We start from the raw sequence: 20,396 nt of genomic DNA, 5'->3' as shown, positions 1-20,396 counted from the left end.
ATGCCTTATATGCAGGAGACCCCAGGATCCGCCCCTGACACCTTCAGGTAAGTGTAGCAGGTAGCAGGTGATGGGGGACGCTGTGCTCCTCCAGATGTTGTGGATTCTACCTTTCATCAGTCTTAGCCAGCATGGCCAATGGTGAGAGATGATGGGAATTGTGGCCCAGGAACATTTTGAGGGTGCCATATTGGCTGCTTCTTCCATAGGCCCCAAATTTCAAGTCAAAATGGAAGCTGGCCAGCTTGTGGAAGTCTGCACTTTTTTAATAAAAAATCTATGACTCCACCTAGCTTTTAGCCTCTCTGAGCTGCAATTGGTCAAGCTTACGGGGTGGGGACAATTCTTATTTCCTTTTCTTCAATCCGTCTCCCATGTATCAGCAGCAGGCTTTAAGCTTTCCAGACAGGCCTCTACCATTGCACGCACACACGTTTGCATGAGGACCCTTCTGAGCTGCCTTAGCCATCCGCCTGATCTAAGAGAGCAAGGGAGGTCAGGACGCATGTATTTGACCTGCACCAGAACCAGGGGAGACCCCCAAACCAGCCAGGGAGACACCTTGCCATAGTTTTTTTTGCACCTCCACGGGCGATGAATGTGGTTGTTGTCAAACTGGCATCTGTTCAGGGCTGCCCCGAGTCGCCCAGTGACTTACTATAACAACCTCGTGGTGAGTACCGGCACCTATTTTCCTTGCAAAATTGCACTGGCCGCAAGTGTAATAAAAGTAGTGTGTCTCGGAGCTCCACCAAATTCTTCTACCACCAAGTCCACCCAGTCTGCCGAATGACAGACAGCTCACAATGCACATGCGGGGCTGCGAGGGGGAAGCTCCGCATGTCGCCCCTGTTTGCTTCCGATGTGCTTGTTTTGTGTTTGGGTATGTGCGTATCCGAGGCCGGGCGCTCAAATGCTTTGTTGCATTATGTTAATTCCTCGGCAGTGCAATCAAATTCATGTCGTAATTAAAGCTGTCAGTTGGAAGGCAAACCAATGGCTGCGAAAACACAGCATAACAAATGAAGTGAAAGGCTTCTGCATGTAGCTATACAATGCTTCGCCAGGCATGAAATTAAATAAGTAATTTGATGTTGACATCAGAAATTGAAATGATACCCACTGTTCCTTCATTCTGTCAGACCTGCATAAACAATGGCCAGAACAAACAGGAGCAGCGCAAGTTGCTTCCCCACCCTGATCCCTCTCGTAATTCACAATATATATGCAAAAGCGGTACAGCAGGCCCACTAAGACCTGAAGGGTATAATTTCTATGGGTTCTTGATGAGCTGCTGAATACAGGAGAGCTGCTTCTTTTGCATCCCAGGGCCAAAACACTCCTCACTTTAAAACAGCACAATAGCCGAAAGCCTATTGAAATTCGTCTGGATTGGATGTTATTTGCGGACTCAAAGCCTTTCTAAGATCTGTGTTTCCTCTTCTGCTTGTGGGTGCCTGAATCAACCATTGTGGGGGGGGGGGGGAGTTGTTTTGTTAGTGGTCGGACGAGAAATGCCCCAATTTGCCCACAAACCAAAGCACAATTATCATACAAAACTGAAGCTTCTCTGAATTTTTGCAACGCCGTTTTCCAGGCAAATGATGTGTAAAAAAGAGGCACACGTTAAGATGAAAGACACGTTAAGATACATTGGGGGGGGGGAACATAGAAAGATGCAACATATTAGTCAAAGGCTACATACAAAAAATGTGCATGTTAAGAGAAGTTCACACTAAACAGCTGAAAACAACTGTCATGAAAATTTGCGAGCATGTTAGAGTGAATTTCTCTCAATATACATTTTTTCTGGTGTGACTAATAGACACACCTTTTCAAGTAACTGGGAGCCAGTGTAATGTGGGGGTTATAGCATCAGGCTAGGACCAGGGAGACCCAGGCTCAAATTCTCACTGAGCCAGGATACTCATTGAGCGACCTTAGGCCAGTTACGCTCTGTCAGCCTAACCAACCTTACTGGTTTGTTGTGAAGATAAAACAGGAAAGGGGGAGAACTGTGTATACCACCTTGAAAGATGGGATATAAACATAATAATATTGTTTCCCCTGATAGAATACACTTTGTGTATGCTAATTTCACTAATCTGTGCATTTTTGCATACCTTGTGGGTTGGGAAATGGCGTACCATAATTTGGATAGGTGCACAGCTATGTTTCACTTCATGTGTTGGTTTGGGAAGCGTGAATTAGGTACTTGCTCATTAAAATGCAAACAGAATCATATTTGCTCTGATGAAGCGCTACGCGCCACATAGTAAAATGTTTTCTGATCCTCTTAACACCTTAGGGCAGCTAATTGGGATCTCAACTTGCAGTGAAATGATCCACTTCTAATGTTCTGTCCCCTTAAGTCTGATTCATGCTAGTGAGGGACCACTTGCCTTTTCGTGCCATCTCTGGGGATTCATGTGGAGAAACCTTATTGTGAACCATTGCAACCAAGCCGCCACTATTGCCTCTCTCTCTCTCTCTCTCTCTCTCTCTCTCTCTCTCTCTCCCTCTCTCCTGCTGCGATTGGAAAATGCTTTAAAGAACACCATATCCCCAAACACTTGGGAAGAGTATTCCGAACCCACAGCCTTAAAGTTCACCCCCCTGCAAAGATATGTAGGAGGCATTTTATCTAGTCTTCTGGCAGTTCCCTCACTGCAAGAAATGAAGTTACAGGGAACAAGGCATAGGGCCTTCTTGGCAGTGGTACCCTCCCTGTGGAATGCCCTTCCATCAGATGTCAAAACTATCTGACTTTTAGAAAACATCTGCATTGGGACATTTTTAATGTTTTTGGTGGGTTTACTGTGTTTTTATATGTACTGTAAGCTGCCCAGAGTGGCTTGTGAAAGCCAGCCAGATGGGTGGGGTATAATAATAATAATAATAATAATAATAATAATAATAATAATACAGTCATACCTCGGCTCCCGAACACATTGGGAGTCAAGTGTTTCAGCTCCCAAACGACTGAAAACCAGAAATGAGTGTTCCGGTTTTTGAAAGTTCTTTCGAAAGCCGAACGTCTGATGAGATTCCCGCGGCTTCCGATTGGCTGCAGGAGCTTCCTGCAGCCAATCAGAAGTGGCACTTTGGAAGTCAAACGTTTTAGAAATTGAACGGACTTCTGGAACGGATTCTGTTCAATTCTGAAGTACAACTGTAGTCTGCAGGCCTTTTAAGACAAAATTATCAACTGTTTTCATTTAACTCTTATTTTTGCAGGTGTACCACAACCTCAGTACATCCAAAAATGTTCACAGAACTGCTGTAACAATTGTTGACTTTTCTTGCCACCAATTCTTCATCAATGGGAAGAAATCAAGGATAACTCACTAGTTGAAAATTAAGAATAAGCTGCAACAGTATTATTATAGTTTGTAACAAATGTTTTCTTGTGTTTGGTGCCACAAAATGTAATACAAGTTCATCTAAATTCTAGTACGGTATTTATGATAACTTACAGCAGTGTTTCCCAAACTTGAGTCTTCAGCTGTTTTTGGACTACAACTCCTATCATCCCTAGCTAGCAGGACCAGTGATCAGGGATTATGGGAACTGTAGTCCAAAACAGCTGGAGACCCAAGTTTGGGGGGAAATGACTTAAAGCAATAAGATTGGCTTTATGTTCATATTGTTTATTGACCATAGTTGTGGACCTAAAACCACCAGCATGATGTAGTGGTTAGAGTGTTGCACTAAGACCTCTGAAACTGGGGTTCTGATCCGCACTCAGCCTTGAAGCTCACTGGGTGACCTTGAACCAGTCATTGTCTCTCAGTCTACCCTACCTCACAGAGTTGTTGAAAGGGCAAAATGGAGAGGGAGGAGAACCATTTGAGCCCCTTGGAGGAAAAGTAGGATATACAGTGGTACCTCAGTTTTCGAGCATCTCAGAAGCCGAACATTTCGGTTTTCGAATACTAAAAACCCAGAAGTAGTGCTTCCATTTTTGAATGTGCCTCGAAGGTCAAATGGCTTCCGCTGTGTGTTTTCCAATTTTTCCAACTGGCAGCCAGCCCTTTGCGCCTTGGTTTCCAAACATTTCGGAAGTCAAACAGTCTTCCGGAACGGATTATGTCCGAGAACCGAGGTACCACTGAAACTTTAACAAATACATTAATAAAACAAAACAAAACTGACCTTAAGTGAGAAAAACAGCTTTCGATTCTTGCTGTTCTCCTTGGAATTGCCAGTGCAGCCCCAACCAAATACAGTGGTACCTCGGGTTAAGTACTTAATTTGTTCCGGAGGTCCGTACTTAACCTGAAACTGTTCTTAACCTGAAGCACCACTTTAGCTAATGGGGCCTCCTGCTGCCACTGCACCGCCAGAGCACGATTTCTGTTCTCATCCTGAAGCAAAGTTCTTAACCTGAAGCACTATTTCTGGGTTAGCGGAGTCTGTAACCTGAAGTGTATGTAACCTGAAGCATATGTAACCTGAGGTACCACTGTATGCAGAAGTCTATTTTGTGAGTTCACATTGATGGTCTTTCTCTAATAAGGGAAAGAACTCGTGCCAACTCATGCTCTTTTTAAATTTTCAAGCTCTCCCCCCCAGATGTCAAAGTTGTGCATCCAGATTTCACACGGTAGATTCAAATTGTCTCCTATCAACTCTCAGCACCCTTAATGAACTACAACTCCCAGGATTCTTAGGGGGGGCCTGCTGTGATGGTTTAAGTAGTGTGGTGGTGCTTAAAATGTTCAGATGGAGCCTAGGAAAACCAACTGAGCTAACACTGGGGAATAAGTTGAGAAGCAAACTCATATGTTACAAGGGAAAGTAAAGAAAAAAGTGACATCCATTCATCCAAACCCACAGGGTCATTTTCCTTTGAATGCTGTTCGTCTAGGGATTCTCAGCCACCCCCATCTCCCACTTGCTCTCCTCTCCTGCCCGCCCCTTCCCTGCCACAAAGCTAAGTAGCTGGAGTCCAGGGCATCGGATGCCAGCATGTCATGGAGGTTGGTTGATGTGTGTCTATTTAGTCTCAGCATAGGCCGAAATGCCATCATTAATTCATTACCCAGCTGCCTGTCAAATAAATTGGCAATTACACCCACCGCTGGAGTCTGGATTTTCAGTAAATAGCACGTTACTGTCGGCGAGCTGTTGAGAAATGTAAAAAAAAGGGGGTGGAGGAAAAAGTAAGGGAACGGAAGTGTGCTTGTTTCACTAGTGGATGACAAGGGGCAAACAATGTTGTGTTGATGAGAAACTTGATTTATTTATTTAAAAAGAGCTGGTGATGAAAGATGCAGGTTGAAGAAGAAGAAGAAGAAGAAGAAGAAGAAGAAGAAGAAGAAGAAGAGAGGGAGAGAGGGAGAGAGAGGTCTCTGATGTATCTATTTTGTTTTCTCTTCCAGAGCTCAGCCCCATCCAGCTTGGGAACAGGCTACTTCGTAAGTGGATTTCGACTTTTTAGATGGATGTTTTGGAAAGGCATAGGAGATGTCTATACACAAATTCTGAGTCAAATCATCAATGCCATAAACATAGCCACATATTCTTTCATTGAGCCTTCTGTGAGACCCTGGGGGTGGGGGTGGGGTGTTTACGTATCTGTGATTGATCTTGTTTACCTCTCCGATCTTTGACAGAACTGAAATAAAATTAATGGAATGGAATGTGAAGCTGATGGATTTTGGTCAACTGTTTAAGTACCTGCAGATACATGGTGGTAGAACAGCAGGGCTGCAACCTTCCTAACACTTGTGAATTCAGTCTCCCAAACTCTTTTTGGGGGGTCTGTGCCCCCTCTATTGCCTGGCCCACCACTGCCCAGGTTCCTTGCTGTTTTCCCTCAGAACCACACATCACCTTTCTTATACCTCTACCCAAATGTCTATACTTTTCAGCCAGTGTCTCTGCATCATTTTGTCTCCAGCTCTGCCCCTACTTATCTGTTTGTTGTTGTTGTTGTTGTTGTTGTTTTGATTCCTGTTTTACTGCCAAGAGTATCTCTTGCATATTGTCTAGCTCACCCCTCTAAACAACTTGCTCTTCCTGACCCAGCTGGAACCCGAGACACTCATCTCACTTCCCTCCAAACTTTCCTGAGGGCACAAGGACGGCTTTTTTATGGTCTTGTTTCGTTTAACTGCATTAGTCTTTATAATGTTTTGACTCTGCTATTTTTGTACTAGCCTAAGCTGCCATAGCTCAAATAAGATGCTTTGGTTATAATTGTCAAGTGTGTGGATGGCAGTAATTTTGGGTTTTTTTTATTATGCTTAACAGAATTTTGGTTTAAGTCAGTTTCCCCCCACCCCCACCAGCTTTCCCCAAACTCACTATTTATTTTTTTTAAAATGTATGTATTCTTAAAAATGTGTGATTTTGCCTTGGTGTGCAATGTATACCAGATGTGGAATGCAACAGCAGGCTGCGTGTGTGTGTGTCTCTGTGTTGGGACAATATACCAAAATGGTACACTGGGCATTCAGTTCTGGAGAACGTGGCTATTGTATTCTTGGAGTCCTGAAAAATATAAATCTGAAATGATATTATTATGAAGTCTCGCTCCTCAAAAATGTCAGCGGCGTGGGTATATCAGTGAAACCTTTATCGGTTGTTGGCAGTGTCTTCTCAAACGGGAATATTTAGAACAGCTTTTTTCCTTGCTGCCATTTATACATGTGCACATTTTTGGGGTGGGGTATGCAAACCGTTGGAACTGGATTGGGTGATCTCAGCAGCACCCACCTCATCTCCTATGTAGCAGAAAGCAAGAGTTTTGCTCCCTATCCATATAAAACCAAGGAAACAAGCACTCGGTCTGAGCCCATTTCTAGGGTTCTTGTGAAATGCTTCCCCTCCATTTTTTTCCACCCCCACCCTCCATTTGCAGATGTTGAAAGTGGGAGAAGAGTAAAAAGATTTTGGGAGCATGCTTCCTGTTGTTCATTGGACGTTGTCAGTGTTTTCTCTTTTTTAAAACTTTGTTTTAGAAGGGAAAGTGACCCAAAGTTAAGCAGTGAGCTTCATGGCTGAGGGGTAGGCCCTGATCTTCAGCACTATAACCACTGCACTCCTCTGCCTTTCGGTACTGTTGCAACAGTACTATAGAGCAGGCATGTCCAATGTGAGAGGAAAGGAAAGTGGGGGGCAGGGGTGCCGATGTTCCGCATTTGGGATGAGACTGGATAAAAGGAGCGTGCCTTTCCTTCCTCCTCCATACAGAGCAGCCTGTGGCTTAATCAGCTGTCACCTCCATTTCGGTGATACGTAGAAGAAGGCGATGGAATCAACTGTGAATCCATGCTAAGGAAAGAAAGGGGTTTTTCCTGGCCACCACCAATGCCTTACCCCTCACCCCTAAAGTGAAGAATGATGATGGGAGAGTGTGGTAGATCACTGCCAGGTTTTGATACTGTATAGTAGATCACAGCCTACTTGAAGCTGGACATGCCTGCTGTAGAGGAAGTCAAAGCCAGGAAACCAGGCATAGCTTCAGGTTTCTGTGGTATGTTAGTAAAACTCTATTGAAACTCTTTCTGAAGCCTTTTGTCCATGTAGAGTCCACCTGCCCAGTTTATGTTCATTGGACAACACTAGCTTCTAACCTTCAATCTTCTAAGAGAACCAGGTGGGAGACAAGCAGTGTTAGGAACAAAGGAGGTATCAAGATATCATGTACTGGGAACTTGTTTTTATTTCTTCCTCTGCAATGATCAGCCTCAGACCTAGGCCATTAGTCCATTTAGCTCAGTACCATCTATGCTGATTGGTGGTGGGCTTCCAAGGTTTTGACTCTAGGAGTCCCTTCCAGCCATACCTGAATATGCCTGGGACCTTGTCATGCCAGGTAGATGTCCCACTACTGAGCTACACCCCTTCCTTACCATCCACTGGCTAAGCCAGGGGTGAGGAACCTGTGGCACTCCAAATGTTGCAAGATTACAGCTCCCATCAACCATGGGCATCTGCCATGTTTGCTGGGACTGAATGGAGACAGAATCATAAAATCATAAACTGTAAAGATGGAAGGGATCCCAAAAGTCGTCTAGTCTAACAGCACCACCCGTAATGCAGGAGTCACAGCTAAATAATCCCTGACAGATGGCTACCCAACCTCTGCTTTAAAAAACTCCCTCCCAAGGGAGTCTGTTCCACTATCAAACATCTCTTACTGTCAGAAAGTTTAGTTGGAATCTCCTTTCTTGTAATTTGAATCAATTGGTTTAGGTCCTACCCTCTAGAGCAGGAGAAAACAAGCTTGCTCAAACTTCCATGTGACAGCCCTTTAGATATTTGGAAATGGCTATTATATCTCCTCTCAGTCTTCTCTTCTTCGGGCTAAACATGCCCAACTCCTGCAACCAATTACATCTTGAGGACCACAGGTTTTCTACCCATGGGCTTAGCTATCCACTCTTTTACTCATTCACTTCAACCACCTTGAGTGCTCTTCTTTTTCACCTTTACATCATTCCCATCTACAGCAATGGGACCTACCTATAGACTCTTAACTGGCTTCCTAGTCATCCCGCCTTAGTTTTTGCCAAAATGTCAACAGCCTCGTTTAGACCGACTCCCTCTGTACAGTTCGTCTCCTTCACAACAACACCTCTTCCACCAACAGCCATCCATCCGTCTGTCATCAGTTACTGAGGAAAATAAACTTTTTTTAGCATCCTGGGCATGGTGCACACCTCCTGAAAACAAGATGAGGTGTCAATAGCTGCAGCTGTCACGAAATCTGCAGACCGCTCAAGCTGTCAATAACAGACAGGCTGTGTGCTAACAACGTGGCACTGTCTTTTCTTTTCCCACCCCTGCTGCCGTTCCCAAAGCATGGGCCACTTTGTGTGAGCGCAAGCAGGCTGGTTCTTTCTATCTATCCATCTCTCCTCCCTACTCCTTCCTTCCCTTCCCCCATAGGAATTCACATCTTCACTCTTGGGAGATCATGGTGCCTTGAAATGGGTGGTGCAGCATCACCAAAATTCACAGTGCCATTTTGGGTTCCAAATATTCAAGTGTATTATGAAGTGAGCCTCCTTTCCCCTCCCAGTTTGTTTTCCAGGTTCAGCTAGAGATAAACGGAACTGTCAGTTTCAGTACTCTTAGTTTCTCATGCTTTGAATCTTAAATTCAGTTCTCTACATTTTGTCATCTATATATACATTTTAAAAACCCCATCATTTTAGTGTGAATTTCTCATAATAAAAACATTTCCTAGAATGTTATTTTCATTTTTATGCACATTTCACCCTAATCTAGCCATCGCTTGGTTGGCAAACTGCATTGCAAAATTTGGATAAGTGCAAATTTTGAAGGATAGCTGCGTTTTGGTTCCCACATGGTTTCAGAAGGGGTGGATTTGGTAGTTTGGGCTTCAAATGCAACCCAAATCAAATTTCTCCCTCATTTTTAAATCTTGCATTTAGTATGTGTAGTTTGCAGAGCATTGCCACGTATAATCATCCAATTCCAAATGCAGGGTGAAAAACGTCTGCCCATCACTGTTTGCACTGGGCTCCACCGCACTGGCTTCCCTGTGCACATCTGAATATATGCACACCCAACATAACCCAGTCACAATTTTAAGACTTAGAAGTCCTGTTGATTTTACTAGGAGAGCTTTGCACATTGTCAGGGAACTGCCATCAGTACTGGAGGGAGAGCGCAAAAGCCAGAGAGATTCCAGAGAGCGTCCAGGGATCGGGAGAAGCAGCCCATCTTCTGGGGAAGAGAATCAGTGTAGCACCAGTGGAGAAGGGGGGCAGGTGGGGGAAGTGGCGAAGCGGTCCCATGACTCCTTGCCTGGGACCAGCGGGGAGAGTAGGCGTCCTCCGTTGCCCACGCCCTCCCTGCGCAGAAGGCTTTCGCGCAGAGAGGGTAGGCGGAGACTAGGCGTCAAAGAGCTTCTTTGCTGGAAGAAGTTTAAGAAACGCCCACTCACGGATTCTGCCAGCGACTGAGTCAGCCACGGGTGAGTGGTGGTCCGGACAGATAAGGTTCACTTTGGCAGCCCAGCCAGGTGTTTGCACCCAGCCAGGGAGATAGGTGCCTGCTTACGCACGAGCAACCCCTTAGAAACCATTACACACATGCTTAAAGCTATCTACACTATCTGCTTCCACCATCAAATGGGGGTCAGCTGCCACACCCCTCTTCTTCTGAGAAGAAGCCTGGAGTAGATTCTTCCAACGAAGGTCCTGTTTCAGGGCACATGGACTTATAAACCAAATGTCGGGACGCTGTCAGCAGCTCCCGGCTAGTTGTCCAAGAAAGTATAAAGACAAGGAAAGGTTTCTGACAGTCCTTTTTTATTTCAATCTTTACAGAGAGAGGCTATAGGACCCAGCCTCTTGGATAATGGCACCCTGAGTGAATCTCCATCCCCTTCTCTCCCACTTCCTTATTCCTCATTCTCATCATCTCTTCTACGGGTGCTGCTACATGTCCTCTGAGCTCTTTGCTCTCCTACTTTTAAGGCTCGCCAGGTTCTGGGAGATGGAGGGTCTGGAATGCTTTCTAATGACAATGTGTCAGCTGGGTGTTCTTCTGGCTCTCCCATAATTTCCCAACGTTCCCCCTCAACTGCCTCTGAGCTGCAACCTCCCTCAAACCACTATTGTAAATCTCTACTGTCTTATTCTTCCTCCTCCCTGGAAGGGTCCGGATGGGGAGGCAGTCTTCACCATTCCTCCTCTGCCCAGTCCCTGACCCCTAGTAAGGAAGAGGTGCTTGCCAGCCTCCTTAAGCTGGCTGTGCCCCCACTCATCCTTCTTCTTTGTAGCACCCACCTCCCCCCACTTTACACTGTGGGCTTTGCTAGTCCCAGATTTGGGGGCCGAGTGGGAATTCGGTGTGGGGAATCCGTGAACGCTTGACAGTGGGGCCACAGTGTGCATGTCAGGTTCACATATCCAAGGATCACATAGCAAGGAGGGAGAATTTCTTTCTCACTCCTTGCTGTGTGGCCACATCTTGCAGCTGTAAACATGCCCGGGAGATTAAAAAAAGGATTCCATCATTTCTTATTGGATAACTCACCTGCCTGGACTCTAGTGATTTGGCTAACCTGTTTACTTGGGCTACGCGGATCCCCTAATTTGTTATATTTAATAAATATAACTCTTTTACCATTGACTTTGCTTCTCGAGTCTTCTTTATAGGTGTGATGATAATGCCTTCATTTATTTTATTTTATTTATTTTGCATTTCTCCCTCGGCTTTCTTCCACCATGGAACCTAAGCTGGTGTCAGGATATCAACACAACATTTTCCAGCCTCTCTCTTTTGAAAGGCTGTGATATACAAGTGTGGATAGGAATTTTAAAAAGAAAAAGAAAGTCTGTGGTAATACCAATTGAGGGGAGGAGAATGACAATCACTATTGTGTATTAGTTTGGAAACATGCCCTCGTGTGTGTTTAGACAACCTGGATAGTAGCTGCTGCTTTTGATGTTGTGATTACGCAAAGATATGTACAAAGTGTAAATCATTATGTGCTAAAGTGCACAGCGAAGAAACAGCCCCTTGTGCATTTCAAAGGCGATATGTGTTTATAGCTTAGGCTGCATTCACACGGGAGTTTATTCTGTTTTCCTGACATTTCTATGACTTACTTTCTGCATTATATCTGAACTTTCAGATATCTGAACTTTCATATTATTGTTGTTGTTGTTGTTCAGTCGTTTAGTCTTATCTGACTCTTCTTGACCCCATGGACCAGAGCACGCCAGGCACTCCTGTCTTCCACTGCCTCCCGCAGTTTGGTCAAACTCATGCTGGTAGCTTTGAGAACACTGCCCAACCATCTCGTCCTCTGTCGTCCCCTTCTCCTAGTGCCCTCCATCTTTCCCAACACCAAGGTCTTTTCCAGGGAGTCTTCTCTTCTTATGAGGTGGCCAAAGTATTGGAGCCTCAGCTTCAGGATCTGTCCTTCCAGTGAGCACTCAGGGCTGATTTCCTTCAGAATGGAAAGGTTTGATCTTCTTGCAGTCCATGGGACTCTCAAGAGTCTCCTCCAGCACCATAATTCAAAAGCATCCATTTTTTGGTGATCAGCCTTCTTTATGGTCCAGCTCTCACTTCCATACGTCACTACTGGGAAAACCATAGCTTTAACTACACTGACCTTTGTTGGCAAGGTGATGTCTCTGCTTTTTAAGATGCTGTCTAGGTTTGTCATTGCTTTTCACATTATATAAAAGCCATTTCCAGAAACAGAGTGGAATATAATGCAAGTCTAGTACTCATTTGCAGGTTATCTGCAAACGTCTATTTTTCTGGAAGCAAAACAACACAGAAAGGAGCACTAAATTTGTGCCATATTCAGGAAGTGGCTTTTAATTTATGCTGTTGTCATCACCTGTCTGTCTCGAGAGACAATGGAGTGTGCCTCCAGGGGTGAAGCCAAACTTCTAGAGAATCACAGTGCCTGCTGCGGCTGCAGAGACTGGTAACTCGTAATTGCTGCCTCCCGCATTAGAAGCACCCAAGTGATCTCTCAGCAGTATGTAGAGAGGTCCTGGACTGCCCAGGCAACAAGACCCTACTCTTTGCCTTGCTGACATGGTCCAAAGAAAAGGAGACCAATACATTTGGTACCAGCTTAGCTGCAGGAGTTGCTGGAAGGAGGCATACATGGGGCCATGCAATGGTCTCAGGGACTCCACTCTCTTCTCCTGAAGATATCATGCAAGCCAGCAGAAGTTTAGGGTCCGAGTTTTCCTTCCCCTACCTTCCCAGGTTGACAAGCCCCATCTGTCCCTCACTTCTCTCTATAGCACATGCTGTAACCGCCTTCTTGACCATTGGACCCACAATTGGTCTCCTCCGCTCAATCTGCCGGAGCCTGTCTTCGCACGCAGGGGAAGTCCCTAACACACTGAGGGTTTGAGACCCATTGTCTACCCTCGCCTGGTTTAGCCAGCCAATCAAAGCCATTTCCTGGGGTTTGGCCCCTGTCACTTGCTGACAGCTTCTAGGAGACACAGGTGAGAGCTGAGAGTTCAAATATAATGCAGATATTGACAGTTAGGGAAACGTCAGGGAAACAGAATGAACTGCTATGCGAATGCAGCCATTGTGTCAGGCCAAGACACCAGTGTTTCAATGTGTATTTTGTTATGGGGCTAGGGGAGTTATTTGTGACGATTTTACATAATTTTAGCTCCTGCTATAGTTTCTGTGGCTCTGCTACTTGAGTGTCTCAATCAGGATGTAAGTGTATGAATAAATAACCTATCCGGGCTCTTGCCATTTAATTTTCTTTGTAGAAGAAAATACTTTGGAGAAGGTAAGATTATCACTCTATGAATGGTGGCTTTTGCATCAGCCAGGTGGAACTTAGGCCTGCGCTAGACAAAATAAGAAGAAAATGGAGGGGAGGAGGGCGAAGCAAATATCTGGAAGAATGAGTGAGTACTTATAAGTTGCACAGAAACTCTCACAATATCTGTTATCTGACTACAGTAATCCAATTGCAGGCAAACTCGAATTATTTGCACCCATGTATCATTAGCATTCAAACACGAATTTTTTTGGGGGAAAGCAGTCATTACTGTCAAGAAGGAAACATATATTTCTGACTGGAATATTTGCTGCTGAGTAAACACAGTGAATCTGGTAAAGAGCCATTTTATCTTTAGCATGTTGCTGCTGCTGCTTACTGCTACTATAACTGCATGATATAGAAATGAATCAGCCAAATGCATCGTTTTTTGTTTCATTTTTTTTCTGTCAAGATGAAGTGCATAGCCTCTGATGAAAATGGGGACATCCTGTTCCTTAATAATAATAATTTTATTATTTATACCTCACCCATCTGATTGGGTTGCCCCAGCCACCTGGGCGGCTTCCAACATAGATAAAAACAAACTGCCCCAGTTTCTGATTTGATCACAGAATGTCCTGCTTTCCCTAGATGTCCCTATTTTCATTGGAGAAATGTTGAGGGTATGGAGTTTTGCACCCCCAAACCAAGGAGATGAGTAACTATACAACCTTTAGAAGACATCTGAAGGCAGCCCTGTGGAGGAAAGTTGTTTAACGTTTAATAGTGTCTTGTGTTTTTATATATGTTGGTTAGCCACCCAGAGTGGCTGGGGCGACCCAGTCAGATGGGTGGGGTATAAATACTACTACTACCAGGCATGGCCAAACTTGGCCCTCCAGATGTTTTGGGACTACAGTTCCCATCATTCCTGGCCACTGATCCTGTTAGCTAGGGATGATGGGAGTTGTAGTCCCAAAACATCTGGAGGGCCAAGTTTGGCCATGCCTGACTACTACTACTACTACTACTACTACTAAATAATAGAATAGGACATCCCTGTTTTCATCAGAGGAAGGTTGGGGGATTTGCTAGAAATGTGAGGTGCATATAACTCTTAACGTGCTTAACAAGCTACAGTTCACAGGATTCTTTCAGGGGAAGCTACAGCAGTTTAAAGTGGCATAATTCAGCTTTAAATAAACAGTTCAGGTAGTTTCATTATACCTCAACATTCATTTTTAATATTGGCGGATTCCCATATTGGATTGCTGTTTAGTTGTGAATTCTGGAAGGTGAGGTTGGTGCGAGATGATGATGATGATTTTTATGATTGTTGTTATTATTACGGAGAAGGAGAGTGGTTGAGATGTTTTGACATTTGCTCATCAGCTACCAAACAATCTGTCTCTCCAGTTCTCGGCTGGGGAGGCCTTTAATCTGCACCCAATCTGGCGAGAGCTGGGAAGCATACGTTGCAGAAACGCTCCCTTAGGACGCAGCTTTCTCTGTTGCCTTCCTAAAGACGGACCTAAAAGGCTGCGAGTTCAACAGCTGTTTGCGCTGTTGCTGCAGATGCCACTGGGACTCCGCATGGTGCGTTGTTGCATGACATTCCAGAAGCCCTTCCCTGGAGAGCGGAGCAAGGAGACAGCTGTGTTAAGGCAGGGACCCCGAGGAAGAGCCGCCGTCTTTTCAGAGCAGGAACTGCGGGGAAGCTGTGCTTGCACTCTCAGACACAACAGGCCAAGCACGGACCATTTCACATTCTCACACATTGACACAACACTGTGTGTGTGTGTTGTGTTGAAGTAAGCCAGGCATGCTTCTAGAAATCACCTCTTAGTTTTCCCTGGGTCTCAGAATTCTGAATTACTTGTTCTTGCTTCCAAAGTGGAAGAACCAAATTGGGGATATTCAATTATAGCGCTCTCTCTCTCCACATTGGGGATTTTCAATTAGATCTCTCTCTCTCTCTCTCTCTCTCTCTCTCTCTCTCTCTGCCCTTCCACATGTCCCTATTTTCCAGGGACAGTCCTGGATTTACAGAAGCAGCCCCAGTTTCTGATTTGATCCCAGAATGTCCTGCTTTCAGTTAGGATGTCCCTATTTTCATTGGGGAAATGTTGGAGGGTACAGAGTTCTATGACTCCTGAGCCAAAGTAACTCTCCAAACGTTAGAAGACATCTCAGTGCAGCCTTATATAGGGAATTGTGTTTTTTTAAATAGATTTAATGTTTTATTATGTTTTAATGTATGTGGGGCAACTCAGTCAGATGGGCGGGGAATACAATACAATACAATACAGTACAATACAATACAATACTAATAATAATTGAATAAAGGTAAAGGGACCCCTGACCATTAGGTCCAGTTGTGGCCGACTCTGGGGTTGTGGCGCTCATCTCGCTTTATTGGCCGAGGGAGCTGGGGTGCAGCTTCCAAGTCATGTGGCCAGCATGACTAAGCCGCTTCTGGCGAACCAGAGCAGCGCACGGAAATGCCGTTTACTTTCCTGCCGGAGCGGTACCTATTTACTTGCACTTTGACGTGCTTTCGAACTGCTAGGTTGGCAGGAGCAGGGACCGAGCAACGGGAGCTCACCCTGTCACGGGGATTCGAACCGCTGACCTTCTGATCGGCAAGTCCTAGGCTCTGTAGTTTAACCCACAGCGCCACCCGCGTCCCTAATAATTGAATAGGACATCCCTGTTTTCATTGGAGAAATGTTGGAGGGTATTATGCTTTTTTCAACAGTTTGGAGGTTGAGGTGACAAGAAATCAGCCTGAAAATGGAGAGATATTAGGAGAAATTCCATAAAGTTTTCTGGTGGTGGTGGGGGGGGAAGGTTTGGCTTACACTACTGCAAGGTGTCAATGCTTTCCGCTTCTGACTCCCCACCTGTTCTTCAAACTTGGAAGGGAAAGGGGGGGGAAGAAACACCAGCTGTGGTTTATTGACTGACTTTTGGCCTAGAGACCCCTATATAAGGAGTGGTTCCACAAACCCACCTCCCAAGACCCTGGAGGAACTTGAACACTGTGCCAGCTGGTAAGGAGAAGCGAAATTGAGGAGGCCCGCAAATCCATCTGCACATCACGACCTGACAGCCCTGCTGACCTCGAGGCCCGATATTTTGTTAAATTGGAAATACTATTTAATGTTGCAATTTTGCTCATTTACCTCACTTCCTTTTATTCCCTGCTCCAGGATTGAAAAGGTTCAATGAAGAGTGGACTTTAAATACTGCAAATAAATACATAAATACACCTCCCAGGCTGGAGTGCCCATGGGAATCTCTCTCACATCCTTCCTCCCCAAAGCACAACATTTCCCATGCCCCCTTTTGAAAGGGAAATTGCGCCACCTCCAGGGTGAATATTGCTTCAGCTTTAACCTTCCCTCTTTGGTTTTGATTCCCACACTTTTTGCTGTGTTCTGCGCCTGTTTCTTTTCCTGCAGCATATTTGCATCTTTCCCCTCACCATGCAACAGCCTCGAAAGCTGCCTTCTGCTGAGTCAGACCATTGGTCAGTGTGGACAATCTGATAGCCAGGAAGGCAGGTATGAGGTAACATTTTCATCCTGGTGGCCACATTCAGGGTTCACATGGCACCAGTGGGTGTGTCAAAAGTAGGCAGAGCAATGCACTGTCAATTTTACCTTTGTGGTAACTCACAGCAGCCGTTGTTGCTTTACTCTTGGCAATAACAGGAAAAATGAGAAAAATGAAACAGAAAGGTCCTTAAGTCATCCTTTCCTCTTATTCTTTTATTCTCTCTCTCTCTCTCTCTCTCTCTCTCTCTCTCTCTCTGTGTTTGTATAAAATTTTCACAACAACCTTCAAAACAAATACATTGTTTCATACGTTGACTTCCCACCCACAGTGTTTTTATTCAAACCTTTTCTACTGCATTATGTATTTATCTATTGCAAAAAAGTTTCTCTGTTTTGTCATTTTTCTTCCACTGCTTTTATCTCAAATCCTGCCCACAATTTCATTTGACTGTAATATTTCTTTTTTAAAAAAATAGTCCACGAAAGGCCTCCATTCTTCTATAAAAGTTCATCATTTTGATCTCTTAATTTCGCTGGCAGCTTTGCCAAATCTGCATAGTCGGTTACTTTCGAGAACCGCTACTCCCTCGTTGAAATCTTCTCTTCTTTCCATTTCTGTGCATATAATATTCTAGCCACATAAATAGTTTGATCATCCTCTTTGGAACTTCCTTCCCCATTGTATGTATAAGAAAAGCTTCTGGTCTTTTGAGAATAGGCCATTAAACATTTTCTTCATTTCAATATATAGTCTCTTCTATTTATTCTGAACAACGTCCAAAACCATATTTTATTTTATTTTATTTTTATTTTTGCTTCTACATAATCAAATTGCTATCATGTATAGCTGAGATCTCAGTTCTTGGCATGGCTATCCGAGCAGAGGGTTGGGACCTGAAACAGTCCAGTGAAGACTGAGCACACTCAGTAGGCAAGCAACAGTCTGACTGTTGAGGGTGGAGGGATGGAAAACTTGTGAGAGGAGAGGGAATGGAACAGACTGGCTGGGAACCTGAACAGGAGCACTCCATGCTGCAACATTTTATTGCAGGTCTGAATTCCTTGCTGGAACAGAGCTTATGACATGTTGCTTTAAGTCTGAAGAAACAAGGGCTATGGAAGATTGCTCCAATATATGAATACAGTGGAGACATTGCTATATGCACAAAGATTCAGCCTTACCCAGTATAGAGGAATGGCTGATAAGAAGAAGAAGAGTTTGGATTTGATATCCCACCTTTCACTCTCTTTAAGGAGTCTCAAAGCGGCTAACATTCTCCTTTCCCTTCCTCCCCCACAACAAACACTCTGTGAGGTGAGTGGGGCTGAGAGACTTCAAAGAACTGTGACCGGCCCTAGGTCACCCAGCAGCTGCATGTGGAGGAACGGAGACGCGAACCCGGTTCACCAGATTACGAGTCCACCACTCTTAACCACTACACCACACTGGCTCTCTGATAAAACTGTTGGACTTGGCTGAGATGGCAAAGTCAATGTGTTTAATTAGAGAAATATCATTATTGACATTTATTCAGGACTGGGACTTTTTTCATGAAAAATAAAATGAACTTGTATTATCTGGATTTGAAGTTGGGGGGGAAATGGTTTACAGAGGATAGAATGGTTGGATGTCAATGAGTGAATACTATATTTAGCTGCAGGACAGAGAACCAGAAATCATTATATTTTTCTCTATTCTCTCTTTCACCTTCCTTTGATTTATCTTCCTTCCTTCCTTTTTTACAATATTCTTTTTGCCTCTGTTCTTTTTTTAGAGTAAGTATTTAGGTATATTATATTAAAAAAGGTACTTTGTAATGTATCATTTTTTGGTATGTCTTTGGACAAGTAAGTATATCCATATATGAATATATATGACTGTAGAAACAAGACATCTAGGCATGGGGGGTTGCTGCAGAAGGAGAGAGTGGTGCTGTTTTAGCTTCGCAAGGCATTTTCCTACTATCAGCGATAACAATAAACAAGACACATGGGTGTTGCAGACACTTCACTTATCTCCAGAAGCTGAACACTTCAATGCATTTTGCTCATGTGAAAATGCTTATCCATTCTGAAGTGAGTGAGCTTGCACAAAGGCACCCTGGTGACTTGCTGTTTGGAAGTGTTGCAGTTAATACACTGTCGTGTCTTTTCAACTTGTGTCTGTGCATATCTTTTGCAAAGGCTGGTTCTTGTTAGCTACCACTTGGCACCATAAATCATTGTTAACAGACCTTAATTTCCTTAGCTCAGCTAATGATGGAATGCCTTTTTTTTGTTTTGTTTTTTTGTTACACAGTAATTACCTTTGGTGAACAGTATTGCACAAGAACATCTTGTAAGCTCATGTCATCCCGTGTTAAATTGCTGCAGTAGGAAATGGTTGCACTGATTTTGAATTCAGCGAAATTCAAATGACTGAAAACATCAAACTGAAATCTGAAGGCCAGTCAACTGACTTCAGATCTTCCAAGGTTTGAGCTTAGGAAGAAGAGAAGAGAAAACCCTCAGTGTTCAGGGATAGCTTTCTGCTCTTGACTTTAGAAAATTTCCCCACCCTAAAATCACAGCAGTTGTAATGCCAGTGTTCAACAGAATCCCAGTTTGGGGGGAACAAAAGTAGGGGTGGTCTACTGTCTTCAAGCTCACATCATGGGCTTCCTTGAAGCATTTGATTGGCCCTCATATGAAAGATGATGCTGGACTGCATTGACCTTTGGCATGGACCAGAGCAGGATTGATGACATCATTTGTCAGAGCATCAGAAAAATTGGCAGACCTCCTTTGAATGAGGTCATAATGAGGGTTTTAAGTCTGTCTCTGACTGGTTAGCATAGACCAGGCATAGGCAAACTCAGCCCTCCAGGTGTTTTGGGGCTACAGTTCCCATCATCCCTGACCACTGGTTCTGTTAGCTAGGGATGATGGGAGTTGTAGTCCCAAAACATCTGGAGGGCCGAGTTTGCCTATGCCTGGCATAGACCATGTGGTACCTGCCAGATGCCCAACTCCCATAAGGCCTGGCCAACATGGTCAATGGTCAGGAACCATGGGAGTTGTAGTACAGCAGCATGAGGAAAATAACAGAGGGGGTGGATACATCTCTTCTTTGATGGGATTCCTATGTCATGCTGGGACTTTTGATGGTAGCACTTCCTTACAAGCTAGTTTGCATTTAGAATTAAAAGCTAAAAGTTGCATTTCAGTTGGCTGGAGAGTTTTAGTTTGAGCTTCACAAGGTGAATCTAGGCACTCAGAAATAAGCAATGCCAAGTTCAATGGAGCCTTCTCCCAGGAAACTACACTAGTGGCAAAAATTGTGGAAACTTTTTGGGAAAAAAGTATATTTTTGAGGTTTGATGACTCATAACACCACTTTTTGGTTAGTAATACCATAAAATTATATATCAATGGGAATATAATTTAATGAAGAATATAATGCAACAAAGTTTATTCAATTATCTGTATTCTATCAAAAATTATAGTCAAATAACCAGAAAAAGGAAGCACAACTTGCTTAGGTTGACATGCAGTAGCTTTCCTCCATTTGAATGTAGCCAATGAGCATGAGTGTTTGAAGAGCCAAT

The 20,396-nt window shown here is 44.1% G+C and overlaps 1 protein-coding gene across 5 annotated transcripts in view; it reads left to right on the top strand.

Annotated features, from left to right (window-relative positions):
- Nucleotides 1-20,396, top strand: part of AUTS2 (activator of transcription and developmental regulator AUTS2) — a 689,755-nt gene that overhangs the window by 252,300 nt on the left and 417,059 nt on the right. For all 5 annotated transcript variants that reach the window (XM_080982807.1, XM_080982806.1, XM_080982805.1 and 2 more), the window contains one exon: nucleotides 5,385-5,420. In XM_080982807.1, coding sequence (XP_080838933.1) covers nucleotides 5,385-5,420 — 36 coding nt within the window. The remainder of the gene's footprint in view (nucleotides 1-5,384; nucleotides 5,421-20,396) is intronic.

Source organism: Podarcis pityusensis, assembly GCF_964106645.2.
Source record: "Podarcis pityusensis genome assembly, chromosome: 15".
NCBI classification, from domain to species: domain Eukaryota; kingdom Metazoa; phylum Chordata; class Lepidosauria; order Squamata; family Lacertidae; genus Podarcis; species Podarcis pityusensis.
This window is presented reverse-complemented; position numbering and strand designations above follow the sequence as displayed.